The sequence below is a fragment of the Megascapheus bottae genome, chromosome 16, assembly GCF_031878675.1.
Source record: "Megascapheus bottae isolate mThoBot1 chromosome 16, mThoBot2.hap1, whole genome shotgun sequence".
NCBI lineage: Eukaryota > Metazoa > Chordata > Mammalia > Rodentia > Geomyidae > Megascapheus > Megascapheus bottae.
Window position 1 is genome coordinate 22,417,635 of NC_143524.1, and position 12,736 is coordinate 22,430,370.

General features: G+C 38.2%; 1 protein-coding gene across 3 annotated transcripts in view; it reads left to right on the top strand.

Moving 5' to 3' along the window:
• LOC150053012 (uncharacterized) overlaps window positions 1-12,736 on the top strand; it is a 132,533-nt gene that overhangs the window by 20,244 nt on the left and 99,553 nt on the right. Inside the window, exon 1 of one of the 3 annotated variants that reach the window (XM_090348928.1) lies at window positions 1,074-1,298. The exons of 1 other annotated variant lie outside the window; for it this stretch is intronic. Coding sequence is in view for 1 of the 2 variants with exons in the window: in XM_090348926.1 (XP_090205052.1) it covers window positions 1,257-1,269 (13 nt within the window). In the remaining variant the exon portion in view is untranslated. Of the gene's footprint in view, window positions 1-1,073; window positions 1,299-12,736 lie in introns of those variants that run through there. One more of the 3 variants, XM_090348926.1, reaches the window with a different exon arrangement.

Sequence of the window (12,736 nt, forward strand, 5' to 3'; positions counted from 1 at the left end):
AATACTGGTTTATTGTTAACAATGAAAGCCCCTGGAAAGGGGCTAATGAGAGAGGAAACGGGAAGGAACAAAGAACTGGTAAAAGAGATTTAGAAGAATTGGAATCCTGAGTGAAGAGCATGCTGCTTACTACTCAAAGTTATAGCAAAATTACGCCAGTCTCACACTTTTCATCCTAGATACTCAGGAGACTGAGATCTGAGAATCCAGGTTCAAAGCCAGCCAGGGTAGACAAATTTTAGAGACTCTTACCTCCAAAGTAATTAACAGAAAGCCTGGTATGGATCAGGTTGGTAGAGCCCCAACTATAAGCAACAAAACTGAGTGAGCGTGTTATGCTTTGAGTGGAAGCTCCAACACAGATCTAAATGAATGAATGAATAAACAAGTAAATAAATAAAAGTAAGTGCCTCGTTACAGATCTCATTTCATCTGATCCTCAAAATACCTCAAGATAATAGCTGTGATTGTCACCACAATGAAATAAGGAATTTAGAGACTGGAAGTCTTGCAAAGTTAAATGACCCACACTAAGTCATATAGCTAGTAAAGTATTGGAGCAAAACTGGAAGTTGTTGATCAGATAACCACAGAACCTATACTCTCATATGCATGTATGTTGCTTATGGCTGCTATTGTGTCTGAGGTATGTTAAAGTCAATCTCAGCGCTTATGTCATTTCCCTCATACAAGCTTTGTGATGCATGTCTATAAAATATGGTTATATATTTTTAACATAGCTACAGTGCCATTATGAAACCTAATAAAAGGAGCAGCAATTTCTTGGAATTTTATATGATCCAAATTGTATTCAGCTTTCGCTGATTGTCTCAAAAATGTCATACTCTTTAGTGTGTGATTTGGTTTGAATATCAAGTGTTCCCCCAAAAGGTTCATGTGTAGAACACTTGGTCCCCAGTCAGTGGCGCTGTTGAGAGGTGATTGGAGCACGAGGGCTCTGACATCACCAGTGAGTGAATACACTGATGAGCTCATAGTAGAACAGGTTGTTAGGAGATCATTGGAGGCCCCTGGGGGTGTGACATTTCCTAGATCCTTCCTTCTCCTTCCTAGATCCTTCCTTCTCCTTCTTGCTTGGCTTCTTGACCACCAGGAGGTAAAATCTGTTCTGCCACATCCAGGCTCCTCCTCACAAAGTCTGTCTCACCGTGACCCAGTACACTGAATCCAGAACAATGGAACCAGGAGTTCACTGGACAGAAACCATGAGCTAAAATAAATATGCCTTCCTTTAAATGTTTCTATCAGGTATGAAAAACTCACTACCACGGATGCAGGTAATGATGCACGCATTGCAATGGTTGTGATGTTGATTAGCTTGATTTTACTCTAGAACAGATTTTCCTGTATAAACCTGGCCAGTTAACCTGGAGAAGCCTCCAGTTTATTTGTCTTTGTGCTCCTCCATGGTATCATTTAATTTATAGGACCTTTTCACTTCAATTTTTAACTCTGTGTGATATTTCTCTTGGAAATGTTATTTTGGGCTATATACAATGCAAATGTTTCCTGGTATCTCTTTGAAAGTTATCAGGAAAGGTTTAACTTATTTCTTGATGCTTATTTTTTGAAGGTTTTGGGTTTGCTTTTAAATATTAGTCTGTGTTTCTTTTAGGATTAGATATCATTTATTTAGTTACTTTTTCTCTACTATTTTATATTTTGCTTGTTTATAACCTTTTTCCTCCATTTTTTGCTTCACTGAGCATCTTTAAAAATATTATCCTTTTTTGTTATTTCACTGAAGTATCAGCCAGATATGGAGTTAGAATGTAAAGTTTAGTGGCTATTGAAATAGTGGAAAATTGCTTTTCATTGGAATGAGTTTTCTTTGAATTACAAAACTAAAATGTTAATTTTCTTGGATCTTTGGGTAACCAGAGGGTCAGGAATGAATGTAAAATTGAGGATCTGTTCCCTACTCATCCCTGATAGCTTTCAGAGGCAATAAAAGAGACTTGCTTTGTGTGACAGTGAACAATATATCCGAAAGAGACTACAGTATGTAATGAAAATAATTTAGGTGATCTGACTTTAGGTGTACTGCCTTAGTGTGTTGTGATATTATGATTTAGACTTACTCCAGGGCTTTCATTATAAAGGGGGTTTTGTTTTAGTTTAGTCTAATAAATCCTAGCTTGATGATTCTCATGGAGCCAGTTTTGATAGTCTATTTTGAATGTGTTTCTCGTCAGTTTAAGCATGAGAAAACTAAGTTAAATCAAGAGACTGAAAAAAGAATCTTACCTTCTTTCCCCTCAGTGTCTATTATCTGTAATAGTTCAGGTAGTTAGTGGTTTTGTTTTATGTCCTTAGATGATACTAAGGTGACTTTAGTATATAATGCTTTATCATCTTTAGTAGTGTAGACTCTTGGCGTGAGAAATTTTTCTTCTACTTTCCTACCTGCCTGCTTCCACAACTGACTGAAGTCCACAATCTGACTTTCAAGTCATAGCAACGTTGATCATGTTAGTTAGAATTCATGTAGCTGCTGAAACATAGTTACTCTAGAAGTACACTGGCTTAAACAATGTAAACATTTATTTTTCTGCCAAGTGTATGTTTCAGACATGTGAAGTGGTTCTGTTCCACATGGTCTTTTCCTTCCTTCCTTCCTTCCTTCCTTCCTTCCTTCCTTCCTTCCTTCCTTCCTTTTTTTTTTTTTTGCCAGTGCTAGGCTTGAGCTCAGGGCCTGACCACTTGCCTAGCAAGTGCTCTTACCAGTAGGCCAAACTCCTGGCCCCTCCATGTGGTTTTTGAGGAACTCTGGGTTCTCCGACTTGTTAAATCTGTCAGCCTTCCATATTGTTAATGCTTTCATGATTAAAGCTGGATCATTTCCATTTTGAGTTCTAGTTCACAGAAAAGGAAGAGGGAGTCTTGGATAAGGAAGTGTTCTTTTGACTAAGAACTTTTTTTTTTGACTCAGTTTTACATGCTCTTATTCCATTGGTGAGAACACAAATGACCATATCTAACTGCAAACAAGTCTTAAAAGCGTAGGCTTTGACTATTTTCAGGAAAGAGAGGAGACTAGATTGTGAAGGGCTGGCAGCTGTATTATTTATGAATGGGGTTCTAGAGAGCCATCAGTTTTTAGACATAAGTTCCAATCTTGGTTTTATCACTTTTGCCAAGAACAAGTGACTCATCTTACTGATTGTCTCATTTGAAAAATGGAAATAATTTCTACTTATGGGGTTTCGAGAAGAAGAACATGAAATATGCAATGCATGCAAAGTGCTTAAGAAAACAATCATGGGTAGTTAAAAGCATGGAATTAAGAATCATACTGCCAAGTTGAAATCTTGTCTCTGCTTTTGCTATCTCCGTGGCTTTGAATATTTTACAAATGTCTGAGATCTGCTTTCCTCTTCTGTAAAATGGGGCTATTGATAGCGTATCCGTATCTCATGAGAGATACAGAAAGGGGTGGCTAAGGAACTCCATGCTGGCTGTATGGTTTTATTTATGCTAGATAGGGCATGGTGCTCTTCTCACAATATTATATATGTCACTTATCAACTTTGGAATTCATTTGCAAAAAAGTAGTAAAGCAGACTATGTGATTGTGCATTTGTCATGAGTTGTTACATTCTTTTACATCTCAAGTTGCTATTTTACATCTCAAGTTGCTATTTATTTCTATTCCCTATTAACATATTCATGTATTTTCTTCCTTTGTGTCTTCAGTTTATGCAACAGTTCTAGTTCAAGTTCTTATGTAAGCATCAGTGGATACTTCATAGTTCAAATCACATAGATGAGACAATTCTGAGAACTCTATAGCTTGTTTCAGAAGTTGAGTATGTTTGTTCTCCTCAGAGTTTCCTCATTCCCATGCAATCATTTAAAGGGATTGAAGCAGGCCCCAAATCTCTATGAATAAACTAAGTAATGGAGGATACAGGGAGTTGATGCTTAGTAGCTTTAGCCTCAGGCTTTCTCTCTTGTGTGTCAGTGCTCTGCATTCATTACTCTGAATTACAGCTTCTTTTTTTTAAAGAATTTATTAATGTTGATTTTTACATCATATTTTAAATGACATGTTTAACAAACAAGTGTTTAAGGAGGGAATCTCTATTTACAATCACTGGGACTTAGTATATAGAACTTAATCAAAATTAGGCTAAGGGTTTATATGTCATACAAACATATTAATTTAAGAAATAAAACATTATGTCTATAGAGTCATAGGTTTTTATGTCTATATAGTTATGTTTATATTTCCATTACCATGTCCATAGCTTTGGGTATGCAGTTATTGAGTCCTCGCTCTTGTACTCTTTGGATTTAATAGCCGCATATTAGGGATACCATGCATACAGCTTCTTTTTTTTTAAGGTCTGATTTTTTTCATATTGCTTTGCAGAAGTTTACTGATCTAGTTTTACTCGGACAACCCGAAGTGCCTCACTTGCCCCTTCATTTCTCAGGCCCTTCCATGAGCCTCGTATGACTGCAGGTACATTTTCTTCTTCCCTGTCTTGCCACCCGCTACTTACACAGCTGACGTACTGTCCTGCCGGACTGTTGTACTGTGACATTCTGTCTAGCTCCAGTGATGGAAAATGAGAGGTTAGGTATGGTCTTTTGTCGAACTTAAAACTAGCAGAAGATAAAACTCCCCTTTGTTTCAAACAATTGGATGTACAGTCTTGACTTTTTGCTTGTTTAGAGAAACTGTGGGATGGATATTTCCCTTCCCTTTCCCCCACCTGCTGGGTGCTTGAGAGTTTGGCATGGAGTAATTGAACACACGAAATACTGAATGTATCAAGGGTGGCATTATCAAAGTGAATGAACGAATGCTTACCTAGCAGAACTGTGAGACATGGAAAAATAGGAAGACAAGTTAATGATGTAGAAATTGTATAGCTTTGCTGTCTTAGAATCATGGCAAATGGAACATATGGCATTGGGTCATTTTTTGCATTGATATGAAAAGAAAATGAGTTTATTTTACAAATAAATGGAGTCCGTGTTTCTGTTTGCTATTCATGACTATAATGTTTACTTCTCCTGAAGTAGGAATATGTCACCTAAATACTAAATATATGGAAAGACTTTTTTCAGCTGTTGATAAAGAATTTTTCTTAATTTTCTGGGCTTTCAACCATTGCAATAAACATTTCTATCCTATTTCCTTCATTTGTTATTACTTTGTCTGTGAACAGAGACCTCTTAAGGAAAAAAATGAGTCAGTGAGAAGATAGATACGTTGTTACATGCTTTAGAATTTTAGATTCAGGCCTAGAATCAAGTGTATTCAATTTTCATGTGGATTTTTGAAATTTAGAATAGTTCCACAATTTCATATAAAAAAATCTACCACATTCATCATTGGCTTCAAAATGGACATTTGTCATTTTTGTTTTCCTGTTGTTCTTTAATTTCTGGTCAGAGAAGTCCTGTCTTCCTTATGGAAGATCCCCTTGTACCATTCTCAGTTTATGTGACCCAAGCCTGGCCACTGGAAGTTCACAGTGGCTGGACCAAGAGGGTGCTAGTGTCTGAGGCTAGTCCAAGATAGTTATGAGAGTTCAGAGAGAAAAGAGAGAGCAGAGAATCTTGGCTCCATGAGGAAACATGGTGAAGGTCTATCTAAAACTGAAGGCAAAAGCAAGTGCTTCCCTACTACACACAAGCCTGGGTTCTATCCCCAGCACTAAATGCGGCTCAGAAAATTGAGCCAAGAGCTGTGGAAAGATTTTGGACCATGTTGCCTGAGCATCCAAACCGGAATTAAGATTCACTGCTACCATTGAATTTCTTCCTCAAGTTATTCTGAGTTTCTTCCACTTATAGTTGAAGGTGTTCTGACCAACATGAGCATGATTCTTTTTAAGGGAAAGCATTTTGTTCAGCACGTGGGACATTGTAATGGCCACTTAAAAGAAGAAAAGACAATACTCCTGGAACCTTAGAAACAAAAGGGGCCTAGCCCTAGTTTCTCATTCAAAGCAAAACTACCTTAACCACTTCCACTGACAGTTACCCAAGAATCAAAACCATGTCAATATTCTAAGATTTCAAGATATAATAGCATTTCCTATTCTGAATTTTAACCTAGGTCTTGCCTTTCATTGTAGTCCCTACTGCAAAAAAATTTACCACCATGTAACGTAATAGATTACTTTGCAAATGAATATATTTCAACTGGGGAACTTCTCATTCTCAGAAAGCTTTTTCCTTTTATTGACTTGAAATGTGTCTTATTTTCACTTTGGTCACCGATTTTAATTCTGTTTGGAATCATGCAGGTTAAGGTTGAAGGTTTAGCACTTCTATGATCATCAAAATAACAAGAAGATTATTCTATGTCATCTTTGCTTCTGTTTGGTTAATCTCAGTCCTTTCTTCCCTCCTTCACAGAAAGGGGACCACTCTCATCTCAATTTCTTTCTTATAAAATGCCCCTCTTAAACTAGAACCAGTACTTCCTTTGCTGTCCCCTAGGTTTAACAAAGTGGGGGGAGGGGAGAAGTTTGGCCTAGTGGTAGAGTGCTTGCCTAGCATGTATGAAGCCCTGGGTTCAATTCCTCAGTACCACATACACAGAAAGAGCTGGAAGTGGTGCTATGGCTCAAGGGGTAGAGTTCTTGCCTTGACAAAGCTCAAGGACAGTGCCCAGGCCCAGGACTGGCAAAAAAAGGAGGGGAGTGAGAGTAGAAGAAAAGAGTATTTGAGAGTGAGAATTTGATCCAACCGAATTATATGTATATGGAAGTAACACAATGAAACCCTTGTATGCAATTAATGTGAAAAAAGAGGAGAAAAAAGACAGCAAAAGGGATAAAATGTTGAAAATTGATCTGAAGTTAGTGAAAGATTTGGAGTTAATCCAAAGTTAGAAAAAGAGTCTGACAGTTTGCCAAGGCATAGAAGAAAGATTCTTGCTCTATGTTGTAAGGTCCATAATGACAAAAGGCAATTCAGACTAAATAAAATGTTATAACTAAAGCAGAATGTTTAAAGGGCTTTAAATAAATTCAGTAAACAAATGTTATTACTTTTTCATTTTTCTATATATTTCAAACTATTGTTTTGACAATGTTTTTAAAGGTTATGGAACAATAATATTTTCCTCACTAATTATTCCGATAGTTTTGCAGTATCTATTTGCCTGGTTTTTCCTTGCAGGGGAAATTGAGGATTGCCTTAATTTCAAAATGCCTAATGTATTTCAGTTGCATCACCCTGGTTGTGGATGGGATATGTTGTGAGCAGTAGATCTCAGGTTCAATATGCCTGTTGACAATGGCAATTGAAGGTCTTTAGTGTATCTTTATTTCCAATATCCATGCTTAGGAGCAAAATTTCTTGGCCAGTTCTTCTGCTAAGAGACAGAATCTCTTTTCCTATTGCTTCAATCTGGGATGACTTAAAAAAATTGCTAAACAACAGAATGTGATACATCCAAAATGGCAGGCTCCGTGACATCCTCTCAGGACTTTTCTCCACAATATAAAGGAGCTGTTTCAGCTTCCTGGAGGTTGACAGACTATATACTGAGAACCCAAGGTTTTCCAGCTGACATTTCAGTCAGGCCCCAACAGAAGTTGTAAGACCATCTGTCCTCTGACTGTACACGCTTAAGTGGATCCTGCTAACCATAGAGAGTGGACATGCCCCCCATCCCAGCTGAATCCTACCCACCTTGCACACCCGTGGCTTGGTGAATAAATAATTGTTATCTTAAGCCACTATGCTGTGAAGCAGATCGCCATGCAGCAAATCACTGACTTAAACAGGGAGTTTATGAGAAGAATGTGGGACTATTTACAAGATTTAAGGGGAAAAGAAGAGCAGATCTTAAAGTAGAATTTCTCAATAGTCTTGCTGGGGCACTTCTCCGAGAATGATTCCTTGTTTCTTTAGTTCTTATGTTCTTTAGCTAGAGATGTACAGAGGGAAGGAAATTTGATTGGTCATATTTGTGAGGAGTCTGTGGCAGAAGGGCCTTCGCGTTTTCTTTCAGCCTTTGTAGATTGGACAAGCAAAAATAGGATTTACCCATCCAGATGGTATAGATACTTCTCCCCGCAAAATCAGGGTGTTATGAAGCAGGGTAACTCGGTGTTATATGCCTTCACATTTATCAACTGTCCACTGTAGTAGCTTCTCTTCCATGATAATTTTTTTTAATATTTGAAAGTCTACGTAGAGCCAGGCATGATGGTGCATGCTCGTAAACCCAGCATGTTGGAGACTTGAGATGAAAGGATTGCACAGTTGTGGTCACTGAGCTATACAGAGACCCCAGCCCAAATTAAGAAATTTAGTGTATGCTCTTCATGCAGGCATGGAATTCAATACATGAGAGAAATCTCATTTTTGAAGATTAAAGGTAGAAGAAATGTGAGAGTTTTCCCAGGCAAAGCCCCTTATTTTAGAAGCGAGGAAACAGAGTCCTCTTTAGGCACAAAGCAAATGGAAATCAGGATGAAATCAGGACTTATTTTTGAGTCTTTGTAAACAATAACAGCAACAGTAACAAACAACCAAAAAAAGAGCTCCTTAATCTTTAGCTAAATTTAGGAAGGAAAACAAGAAATGGATGAGGTATGCTGGAAATTTACGCATTTGGGGAGATAGTCTGATAGTGAAGACTCCTTAAATACTCCCCAAGTGTGCACAGTTCCTTCCTTTCCTTCTCTCCAATCCACTCAACCCTTAGCATCTCTTTTCCATTCCAAACACATCAAACATTCATTTCAGGCAAGCATTACTCTGGGACAGTCAAACCCCTGAAGCCTCAGAGACTGCTGTCCAAAATCCAAGCCAGCTGGCACTGGAATCAGGACAACCCTGGCCTGTCAAGATTCAAACCCTCTTAGAACTTCAGCTTGGTGGCAGCTACATGGTGTTTTCTATTTGTTTTTCACCTCCTCATTTTTTGAAGTCTATTTGCATAAAAATAACATCTTCTCATTCTTGTCAGTTCCTGTCCCTCCAAAATCTTAATCCTGTTAGTGAGTTCTGTCAACTATGACAGAAATGGCCAGTTGGAGAAGCTCAAATTCTGTATGAAAATAGACATGGATCGGAGGAGAAAATACCCTGATTGTTGTTAATGAAAATAATGTTTCAAGAAATAAAAACAAAGCAATAAAGGAGATGAGCACATATTCAGAGAACTATACAAAATATGTTGAGCCTAAGAAGTCTGAAAGAAATCAGTAAGAAACTACAGATGCTTCTTGATTTACAGTCGAATCTCTATAAACCCATTGTTAACAGAAAATATTGAAAATTGAAAATGCATTTAAGCTACCTCACCTTGGTAACCATTTAGGATAGCCTGGCCTACCTTAAATATGCTTATAATGCCTATAACCTATAGCTAGGAAAAAATCATCTACCTCAAAATCTATCTTATAATAATAAAATGTTGACTATCTCATGAACACACACAGATTGGGATTTTGTGGATATGAGGTGACAGGAAGAACACAAATCACAATATTGAAAAAAATATCAGAAACATTGTGTTGCACAAGTTGCCCTCATGATAGCTTGCCTGAAGGGCAGTGAATGTCACTGCTGTTTCCCAGAACTGTGCTGTGTGTTGCTAGCCCAGGGAAAGAATTCAGGGACTTCCAAGTATAGCTTCTACTAAGTGTGTATTCCTCTTGCACCAAGTTGCTGCCTTGTAAAGTTGAAGGGTTGTAAGTTGAAGCACCTTCTGTCCAGCCATTGTTAAGTTTGGGACCATAATCAGTAATGATAATTGAGTTTGGGAAGAAGAATAAGTGGCTAGAGATTTGAATAGGAGAGTAGCTTCAGTTTTGAATCATGTCTGAACATACTACCTTTTCAAAAATAAGTACATGCAAGCAACAAAGTGCCTAAGCACTGGTGGCTCATAGCTCTCATTCTAGCTACTCAGGAGGTGGAGATCAGGAGAATTGTGGATCAAGACCATACTAGATAAAAAGTTCAAGAGCCTCTCCTCCACCATCTCAACTAATAGCTGAGAGCAGTGGCACATGCCTGGCATTTTAGTTACATAAGAGGCTGAGACTAGGAGGATTATGGTTTTAGGCCACTGAGGCAGAAAAGCCCACAAGGCTTCATCTCACAGAGGAAGTTGGACATCGTGGCATCCATGAGCCATATCCAGCTGTGATCAGAAGTGAAGGATAAGAGAATAGCAGTCCAGAAACATGGCTGGGAAATAGCAAGATCCTACATCAAAAATAACTAGGGCAGCCAGGTGTGGTGGCTCACACCTGTAATCATAGCTACTCAGGAGGCTGAGATCTGATGATTACGGTTCAAAGCCAGCCAGGGCACTAAAGCACATGAGACTCTTATCTCCAATTAACCACTAGAAATAAGAAATGGCGCTGTGGCTCAGAGACAGTGCCCAGGCCCAGAGGTAGAGTGGTATTCTTGAGCAGAAGAGCTCAGGGACAGTGTCCAGGCCCAGAGTTCAAGCCCTATAAGTGACAAAACAAAAAAAAAGCAAACAAACAAAAAACTAGCACAATATAGAATGGGAGGTATGGTTCAGCAGTAGAGTGCCTGTGTAGCAAATTCGAGGAACTAAATTCCTCCAAGTACCAGAAGCAAAAATAAGGCAAGTAGAGGTACTGCTGTTGATTTCATCAGAAGCCAGAACTCCCCTGTGACCCAGTAATTCCACTACTTGGCATTTACCCAATCATCCAGAAACAAGGACATACTAAATCCACTAGCACAGTGATGTTCATTGCAGCACTATTTACTATAGCAAAGATATGGAACTAACCCAGATGCCCCTCAGTTGATGAGTGGATCAACAAGATGTGGTATTTGTACACAATGGAATTCTATGCTGCTGTCAGAAAGAACGACATTGCTCCATTTGTAAGGAAATGGAAAGACTTAGAAAAAATCATATTAAGTGCAGTAAGCCAGACTCAAGGGAACATAAGCTCAATGGTTTCCCTCATTTGTCATAATTAGCAGAAACCTTGGGCTCTCCTAGCAGAGATTTACAATAGAACAAAACCTTGATACACTAAATGAAAGGACCTCCAGGATATAGAAACAAAAGCCATATACTGAGTGATTATTGTCCTTAATATACTATGTTATCCCTCATCTCTTTTGCTGTCCCTTGGCTATCTCATACTGTTATAGTATTTCACCTTGTTATCTAATATATTGTATATAGGCATATTTGGTTATTTGAAATCAGATAGGGAAGGGGGGAAAACAAAATGGGGCAGGGGTTGGGGGTGGGAAATAGGGACCAAGACATGAGAAAGGGTATCAATGTATGTGAAGTAATACACCTTCTATCTGATGAATATAATGTAACCCTTCTATTAATTACAATAAAAATATATGAAAAAACTAAACAAAAATATAAAAAAATGTTTCAAGTAAGTTTAGTAAATAGTGTTAGGAAAAGAATTATAAAAGCATCCCATTTAGCTTGGCTCTTTGACTTACCAAGAATTATAGAATTTTCTTTGCCTATAATTTTGGTTGTTGCTACCATGATAGGTTTTCTTATTTCCTCTCAACATACCACAGAGCAGCATTTTCTGACTTGGTATCAATTGATTTTTATCATCCAAAAGGCTTTCCAACAAGTAAATACTGTTCCATCTTACTAGACTCTTGCATTCTATTTGATATTATCAAAACAACTCCTCATTTGCTTTATTTTCAACACCTCTCACTTCTCCTTTTTAAATGTGATCTATATCATAGATGAACTCTTCTCATCTTAAGGTAGATTCTCTTTCTCTGTTGGCCACTGCAGTAAGTAAAGACAGGTTTGTGACTCGACAGTTTCCACATGGGCAAATGTAGAGATAGCTGCTCTCAACAGATGTAGCTTCCTGGAGATTTTTCTAATTTGAAAGACAGCATTTTTGATGTTTTTGTCATGATTTGCCTCCGCTAGAAATAATAACTGGGGTTGCCATTATTTGTGACAGGCGGGAGTTTGCAGAAAGGATGTTGGCTTCAAGGTAAGGGTTTTGGCAGATCCAGTGCCATCTCATTGGTTACAAAGCCCTCCTGGAAGGCGTGCAATTATTCAGCTTGCAAAGCACAATTAAGTAAACAATTCATTTAGTCTCTCTATTGATACTCGATTGCAGAGGGACAGGGTGGCTTGCGAGATTGGGAATGGGAGCTGTCGCCTTTTCCCTGGATGTTAGCTGGTTTGGATCTATTTGTTAGGATAGTGACCACATAGTGCTTCAATCTGATGACTGTGCAGTGACCCACGTGAAATTGGCTGGTGGTTTCAGGCCCATGAAGAGGTGGTCACAACTCAGTATCCAGGAGCCAGCTGGCATAAATATGTGAGGATTATACAGATATGATTCTATTCAGTTTGTGCTTTAGTGAAATTTATATCTTGAAATCCTACTCGCAATGAAATGAGCTTCAGAATATCTTTAGAAAGCTCAAGGTGAAGGTCTCTTGCTTCTCTATTGGTTTGATGGTTTTTGTTTTATTTTGTTGTCAGGGTCTTACTTATATAACCTTGAATTCACTTATATAGTTGAGGCTGGTCTCAAGCTTACGATCTGTCCCTCAAGTGTTAAGATTACAGGCGTGAGCTACCATGCCTGGTCCTTGTTTAATATTTAGCACTGTTGGTTTACTTGAATTTGTCGTTGAGGCTTCAGGAGTGTTCAATCCGTAAGATTTTCCCAGGTCTCTGCTACATTTATCAATGCTGGAGATAATATTATCTATT